Below are 8460 nucleotides of genomic sequence, written 5' to 3'. Positions count from 1 at the left end.
GTGGGCTTTTCATTCTACATCAGTGGGGCTCACTGCATGTCCACAATGATGACGAGTGCTGTGTGACGGATTGTGTGCGTTTTTGTCTACCTGGCTGGCTGTATGCAAGCGCCTGTCGTTGAAGGGGAGGTAGATACCTAAACCGGACTCCTCTGTGTGAGGCTAACACAGGACCGGTACTCCCCTTGCTCTCTGCATCTCTCTCTCTCTCTCTCTCTCCAAGTCTGTCACCCCTCTCTGTCTCCCTCTCGGTGGCTGGCCCAGCTCCTCTCCTGTGGTGTCCTGCTGTCCACCTGGCCTCCATGAGTTTAACTGAGGACAAGCCATTCCTCCCTGGAAGGTAAGCAGTACAGCCGTGGGGTGTCTGATTCCAAAGCCATACAAAGAGATTATAGGCAATTACAAAAAGGAGGGAATCATTGATGATGACGCATGTGTTTGAGTTCCCAAATTGGTTACTAACAATGGATAACTGACTGAAAAACCTTAATTCTGTATCTTTTCTGAGCAAAGATCTGGTAGTTATATTTTACTTGCAGTTCTCTGACAGGAGAACATCTGGCTGTGATAAAAAAAGAGAAATACTGAAGGGCACACACTTAGGTTCAAGTACTATCAATGTGGTGAAAATGGATTGCCCTGGCTGTAATGCTGATGAGATGACGGCACAGACCTCACAGCCAACTTGTGGGATCTCCGGCAGGATTAGTGATCAGATCCTCTGATTATGTCTCAGTGTAACAAACGACTGCTTTTTTTTAATCTTTAAGATGAAGTTAAAGTTGTCGCAGTGCTGATCATTTTTAGTGCTGACTCTCGACTTGATCTCAGGCGGTGTGCTGCATGTTATGTTTTTGGACATGTCTGCTGCTGTTGTTGTTGCTGCTGCTGCCGGCACAGACGTACATGTGTCAGTGAGGATTCTTCTCACAGTATAAAAATCTAAATCTGTAAATCTGGTGTCTATAAGTTGGGTACGACATCATTTAACAAAGTGAATGACCTCCAAGCGAGAAAAGTGCATGAGCAGCTGTTTCGGGTATGACACTTGACATAGAATTGTTTGCAGACTGTGCCTATTTTTGCATCATGAAGGGGAAGAGGAACATGGAAGATTGATAACACCACTCTGGCTGTCCTCCCATAAATGCGGCGATCTATTTTATAGCACAAAGAAGTCAGATTTTATTGAGCATCCAGGAACAAAAGATAATGCAATTCTGCTTTAAGACAAGTCAAATTATCGTTACAACCACTCCTCTCTGTGACCAGCACGGTGCCACGACCAAGTCCTCCACCACCTCTCCTTGCTTATTTTTCTTTGCTCCTCTCCCGCCAGCTACAAAAATAAATCTACACTCACAGACGTTTAATTGTCAACAAATCTGCTGAGGAGTGTCGCCATTTGTGCCATTAAAAAGAATCCTATACAAGGCAGCAAAAATCCAATCATAAGTGGCTCTAGTAGCCTCCGACTGCATTGTTCGTGGAAAGAAAATCAATGACCATTGACCATTGTGTCCATGGTGAGATTATTGTACCACAAAGCTAAGGTGCACATTGCATCATGTGATCACTGTTACGTAAGATATGTCAAAGCATGCCCTCCAATGTTTGCAGAGTCGCCTCAAACCACTCAGTCATGCAAACATGGTGTAAATATTGTACAGCGAAGGCAGTCACTCGTCACTGTCAGTCACACTCAGAAGAGGAGGCAGTTACATAGAGCCAGGGTGATTACAGTCGACTTTAGCCTCACAAAGGTCTCAGCAGGCCCTCAAGGGATGTGCCATGTTGTGTGTCATATATGTTGCCAGGAAGGTTGGCTTGTATATATATATATTGCACAGTGTAGTGAGGCCTTAAAATGTACTGATACACAACAGGTGTGGACTGGAGCTGCAATGATTAGTCAACCAATACAGGATTTTGCAAAAACCAAAAAAATACAACGGCACTTTTACCTCTGGGAGGCTTTCTTCACAACACTGCATGAGTAAACAATTAATTAGAATAAATAACAGGCCCATTTATCAGTATTGAAAATAGTCATTTGTACTGTATTGATCAGTAAACAAACCCTAAACTGGGATAGTTGCAAAAGCATGGAGACCTTAGAATCCAGTAATAAACTGCTCCATCACAACACATAAGAGAGTTCATACTCAAACACTGCCTTAAAATGCACAGAGGGAAAAAAAAATTAAATGCTCAAGGGACAAGGGCAGGTCGATCAAGCCAAGCGTACATGATAGAACGGGACACTTAACATGCAGAGCAAATATTTTATGATTCATAATGTCGAAGGCATAAACACTGAGAGTTGGGTGCGAATGTAACATCACTGTGATGAAGTAATGCATGTTGTTTTTCCTAGGAAATGACTGATACTGTTGCCAACATTATTTTATGTACACGGTACACGAGGGACAAAACTGCTGAGTTAGGATATGATATTTGTATCTGACATAACAAAATTAGAGCTTAACCTATAAGTATGTCGGTTCACATTATCAGGGAGTTATTGGCCTAGAAGGATGCACACAGAGAAGGAGTCATTACATAGTTTGCGTGCTCCACCTGACCCTGTTTTTTGATACTCTCAGCAGTGTCTCAAGCACAATTAGTGAGCTCATCATGTGTGCTAATAGTAGTGAGCCAGCTACAGTACTATATATAATAAAATATTGGTTCATATGTCAGTGTGGGAAATGTTTTCACTCCAATAAATCAGCATCAGCCCCAAAAAACAGTATGATTCTAGGTTGGGCTCCATTAGAAATATGCCTCTGGGGCCTATGTGGGGCCAATGGTGAACATTTGTGGTTCCACTGAGTCACAGGACACACAACTCTGAGAATGAAGCCATTGTGGAAGTGTTAAAAATAGCATTAATTAATACATTTCTCATTCATGATAACAGTCTATAACAGTTTCTTTTAGTTGGGTCCATCATGGAAGGTTTGCCCCTGTTTTATTTACATGTTTTAGTCTGGGCCTGAACATTCACAGATTTAAACATAATCACAGACGGACACTGGCTTCCAGTCTCTGCGACCCGTGCCAGCACTCTGTCACTTCGTGTGAGCTCAGGCACATTTATTTTTTTGCTGTTGTCCTCCCTGTCGGCCTGTCAGCCTTTAAATGGCCGCTCGTCGCAGCTGACTTCAGATGTTTAATGGCTGTGAGTGACAGTTCTAGTTTCGGTGGCATCACATTTCTCACGGTTGTGATGACAGGCAGCAGGAAAGCTCGTCACAAACTTATAGATTACTTGTTATGCCGAAAGAAGCAGTAACCTGCAAACAGATGCCTTTAAATCTGTTCCTCAGCATTAGGAAAGGATAATATTCAAAAAAATCAAATGTGCATATAAGCCAGGTCAGCATAACTCTAACATCTCACACAACTCATCTAGAGTTGAAAGTCCTCATCCCTGAATAAAATCCATGTTGAAGCAGGCAGCCTCAGAGATATCATCATGGCAGTGGTGTCATAGCTCAGCCAGTCTCAGAACACTTCATCTGTCACAGCAGACCAAAGGCAGAGTTCGGTTACATTTTCCCTGGCTCTTTCTAACACCTCGCTCACAAACTCACATGGCTGAGGGTTGTGTTGGTGTTGTTCCTCTGGTCAGATTTCACATGTTTGATATTATTGTCACATACACCCTGTGTCTGCCTTCCTGTTACCGAAAAGCACGTTCATTTGTTACATAAAACAACACTGAATACATTTAAGGGAAATGCTGACCTGTCAGGCTCACTCAAGCACCCTCATCTGTGCTGAAGTTGTTCTGATTAATGCAAGCTCTAAATCTTCCAGGCGTGACAGCTTATTGCAGAGATCAGAAATGCATGCAGGACGTTTATCATACCAACAAACAAGTGTTGTGTTTTGCCATCCTGTGCCTGCAGTACACTGCCCCTCTAATTGAAGTCATGCCTGCATGCTGTTTATTAGGGTCTCAGGCTGATAGAAAATTTGAATGCATCACTGTGCCGACACACAACAATAGAGCTTCTTGGATTGGAGCTGGTCACAACTCTGCCGAGTCTCCTCCACTTAGAGTGACTGGACATTTCGTCATTGACTGGTGAGCTGACTTGCATATTAATGAAGTCTCATTCTTTATCCCGTCTGATTGCCTTGAGAGTCAGTGTTGCCTCTGCATCATCTCAGATAGCCCTCCAAATATTTATCCACAATTGTTCCTGTGCACTGTGCTTCACCTCTTAATTTCCATTTTACTTTTCATTCTTCTATTAAGCAACGTTATGCTCTGAATAGCTGTGAACTGCCTTTATTATGAAGTAACAAGGAACACGAGCGCCTCAGATATGCTTCAACTGAGGCTGATAAGACATAACAACGTATTAGTGTTAATTTATTAGCTCTCCGAAATGCTCGAGCACCTGTCAGGTCTCTGTCATGGCAGAATGAACACACCCTTTCCCTTGCCATTATGTATTTATTATATAACTTGATGTGTCTGGATGCCTTGTGTTTGCATTATGTATAGGCGGCAAGGACAAAAAAAAAACAATTTCATGATGTTTTTTCTAACAAATTTAAGCACATTTTGTCTTAATCGCATTTTTGTTCTCTATCTCTCGGGTAAATCCTGAAAGGCACAGCACTTCATAATTCTTTCCATCTGTCAATCCTGCTTTGTGTATTTATAGTTAATACGAGTGGTTCTCATCTTTTGCAGAGGATTATTTCTTCACTTTTTTTTTTAATAATAAAAAAAAAGCTTTTTCATTTATTATACATCTGATCCTGTAGGCTGGAGATAGCTTGCGCTGCAGACAATATGTAGCTTTTTAAACGCATTAGAACCAAAACTGGAGAAGTGTCTATTTGATTTAGAAAAATAGAGAGCAGGTGGAAAGGATGGAAAGAACAATACACTTACTTCATTCTGAGTGTTTAAATTCACACTTCCAAGAATGGAGTATTGACTTTTAGGGAATTACTAAATCAATACATGCATTATTTAGAATTAACTAATCTGTGTGTCAACCTTTTTAGATGGGAAATGCTTCAGACACGTCAGCTGTGTTTGTCTCCACCATCTCCAAGGAGCACGACATCCTCATGGGGTCCATCTACAGTGTATTTTGTGAGTCCACACGACACTTCAAGCTCTGCTGTGCTGAGCCTTTCCTGAGGTTTATAGCTCAGTTACATCATCATTTCTGCCACACAGGTATTCTGTCCCTTATAGGCAACTGCATCCTGCTACTTGTTGCCTATCACAAGCGATCAACCTTGAAGCCAGCAGAGTTCTTCATCATCAATCTCTCTATCAGTGACCTTGGGATGACGCTCTCTTTATTTCCACTGGCAATACCCTCAGCCTTTTCACACAGGTATTTTGCTCACTCACACACACTTTTTTTATCTTAATCCTCACCTCAGCATCATTCATTTCTAAGTGACTGTGATTTGATCAATGAATCATGCATGCCACTGTTTAGAGCAAAGAATTGCTGATTAAAGCTAAAGCAATGTCCATGTATTCTATATTTATAAAGAAAGAATTTTACTTGACTGCAGTGCCTACGTGTAGCTACGTAGACAACATAAACTGTATAACATTAACCAACCCATAGGCTTTATTGCCTAAACCCAACCAAGTGAAATCTAAAGCAGAGACTGACTGGCACCTGACAAGGATTACCGTTTCCTGGATAAAGGACTGGTGTGACTGTAGCACAGCCACCTCCTCTCTCTTGTACACCATAAAAAACAAGAGGCTAATGTAGTAGAGCCATTAAACAATATTACATTACAACAATAATGTGAGTCTTAAACCACTTCAGTATTTCTTCGCCTTTACACCCTGACTAATCCAAAACAATCAAATATAGGGTATCCTCATTTATAACGTCCTTTAAGAAATATACCAGTTGAGCCGGACCCCCATCATCCCACTGTGAAAATCCAATCTTCACAGCTTCTATTTCTTCGGAGAACCCACGATATGAACAGTAGAAAGTTAAAAATCAGCAACAGAAACTTTTAGCTGTTAATAGAAATGACATTCTTCTTGTCTCTTTCCTTTGTCTGTGTATCAGGTGGCTGTTTGGAGAAATCGCCTGCCAGCTCTATGCTATGTGTGGAGTACTGTTTGGTCTCTGCAGCCTGACAAACCTGACAGCCCTCTCCTTAGTGTGTTGCCTTAAAGTCTGCATCCCCAACCATGGTGAGGAGATAATGCATTGAGAAGCACCTTTTGTCTTAAAATAAAACATTAAAAGCGAAACCTCTTTTCCCCTCTCCGATTAGGTAACAAGTTCTCCTCATCACACGCATGCCTCCTGGTGGCTGGAGTGTGGTGTTACGCCTCCGTGTTTGCCGTGGGGCCCTTGGCACAGTGGGGACACTACAGCCCTGAACCTTACGGCACAGCCTGCTGCATCGACTGGCAAGCACCCAACCACGAGCTTCTGGCTCTGTCTTACATTGTCTGCCTCTTCGTCTTTTGCTATGCACTGCCCTGCACCATCATTTTCCTCTCCTACACGTTCATTCTGCTGACGGTGCGGTGGTCACGTCAGGCCGTTCAGCAGCATGTGTCACCACAGACCAAAACCACCAATGCACATGCTCTGATTGTCAAGGTCAGAGGATGTAAATTTGTTACTTCAACACATTATTCCAGTTATAAAAAACATTTTGCTGGTTAGCTGATTTATTACTGTAATACTTTCTCATACGTTTGTTTTCTCCCTTACAGCTGTCTGTAGCAGTGTGTATCGGCTTCCTGGGTGCCTGGACACCATACGCTGTTGTGGCGATGTGGGCCGCTTTCCGAGATGCCACACAGGTTCCTCCTATTTTATTTGCACTGGCTGCCATGTTTGCCAAGTCTTCCACTATCTACAACCCAGTGGTGTACCTGCTGTGTAAGCCTAACTTTCGTGAGTGCTTATACAGAGACACGTCCATGTTGCGACAGATGATCTACAGGGGAAGCCCACAGCCTGGGCCGAAGGACCATTTTGGCTCCACCTCACAGCGTAACAAGGACACGAGTATCTCCACGCGCTTCTCAAACGGACAGCAGGAGACCTACGGGGCGTGTCTGCACTGCACTGAGAACACAGTGCTGTGTCATGTAACCACACCCCAAAGAACTGCCTGCATCCTGACTGGATCCACCTACACAGAGGTGACAGTCGGCCAGCTCTCAGCCAGACCACAGGCTGATTTCCTCTAGGGGGACAAACTCCTTTCATGAAGCAAACAAGTCGGGACACATGCTCAAAAAGACAGAGATTACAGGCATGGACGACAAAAATGGGTCTGGACAAGTTACAATGAGTGTGTTCATAGAAGACAACACCACAGGCCACACCACATTCTTCCTGAACAACTTCATAAATGCCCGAGATTCAAAAAATCTGCACTGTGACAGGATCTGCTCCAGGAAATTACACTTCTACTTCTTCAAATGTACAGAAACTGTAATGGACTCTAAAAAGAAAAATAAGAAGAGGATGAGGAGGAGCTCAAGGTTAATTAGAAAACGTTCATCTCTTTGCAGTGTGCAGGGGATAAACCATGTTTAATACTGGATGAATGCAAAGGAAACTAATCATAAGAATAAGAAGGAATCCAATAAATTGGGAAAAAGTTTGTCACATGAAGGACATGTGTAAACTTTTCTGTGTGAAGTGCTACCCAACCTAAAATGATCAAGTATTCACACCCTGTAGGCTTGAATGCTGGCATTAATGTTTGTCCTTGTCACTGTTGGGATCTATTGTAACGGAGACATAAACCCAAACTGACAGCTGCTGCTTTCTGGTAAGAGTGAAACAACTAACTTTTGCAGTAGCAGCCAATTCAAGCCTGCAGGGGTTGAGTATCTGGTGCTGGAAAGAGAGATTTAGGTGGAGTATCACTTTAGTCAATAGGTTTGAACTTAACAAGGCTCTATTGTGTAGCCTATAGTTACTCTCCTGCTCACAGCCGGATAGAATCAGTAGTCATACATTCTGGAAAGAAACTCTTATTTAGTGGATCACTCTCTGTCTTTTCCAGGACTCTTTATGGTTGTTAGACCCTTCTCTCTGCAAAGGGGTAAGCTCTGGGGCTAAGGGATCAAGCCAAAATGGAAACGCCAATCCTAATAGACCTCCATGTTAAAATGTTCAACTGAACATGAAATAAACGTGTTTACAGCCGGGAACAAAAAAAATCATGACATCTGTATCTACTGTCATTTTTTTTAGCTCACTCATATTAGGATAAATAGCAGCATGTCTGCTCTGAGTGTGGGTGCTATCTCAGATGGTGAGCTTGCTCCTTACACGGTTCATTTTTATATTAACTGGGAGACTGTTCATCTGATTCATTAGTCTTTATTTATGCTTGGTTACAAAGTTCGATTGATTGATGCTTAAAATACTTTGAATTTATGATTTGTTTACACTGTGGATACATTTA

At 42.4% G+C, this 8460-nt stretch overlaps 1 protein-coding gene across 1 annotated transcript; it reads left to right on the top strand.

Moving 5' to 3' along the window:
- Nucleotides 1-257: 257 nt before the first annotated feature.
- On the top strand, nt 258-7228 carry opn7d (opsin 7, group member d). Its single transcript, XM_028410432.1, has 6 exons — nt 258-340; nt 5035-5125; nt 5213-5375; nt 6084-6211; nt 6295-6629; nt 6746-7228. Exons 2-6 carry the CDS (start codon nt 5035-5037, stop codon nt 7226-7228), a joined length of 1200 nt encoding a protein of 399 aa, XP_028266233.1. The 5' UTR covers nt 258-340.
- Nucleotides 7229-8460: the final 1232 nt, after the last annotated feature.

The sequence above is a fragment of the Parambassis ranga genome, chromosome 7 (assembly GCF_900634625.1).
Source record: "Parambassis ranga chromosome 7, fParRan2.1, whole genome shotgun sequence".
In the NCBI taxonomy this organism is placed as follows: domain Eukaryota; kingdom Metazoa; phylum Chordata; class Actinopteri; family Ambassidae; genus Parambassis; species Parambassis ranga.
Note: the sequence above shows the minus strand (reverse complement) of the source record. Positions and strands in the feature narration are given on the sequence as shown.

Coding starts and splice junctions, on each gene's coding strand:
- opn7d (XM_028410432.1), top strand. CDS start 5,035: ATGGGAAATGCTTCAGACACGTCAGCTGTGTTTGTCTCCACCATCTCC. Junction 5,376..6,083: donor CCCTCAGCCTTTTCACACAG/GTATTTTGCTCA, acceptor TCTGTGTATCAG/GTGGCTGTTTGGAGAAATCG. Junction 6,212..6,294: donor AGTCTGCATCCCCAACCATG/GTGAGGAGATAA, acceptor CTCTCCGATTAG/GTAACAAGTTCTCCTCATCA.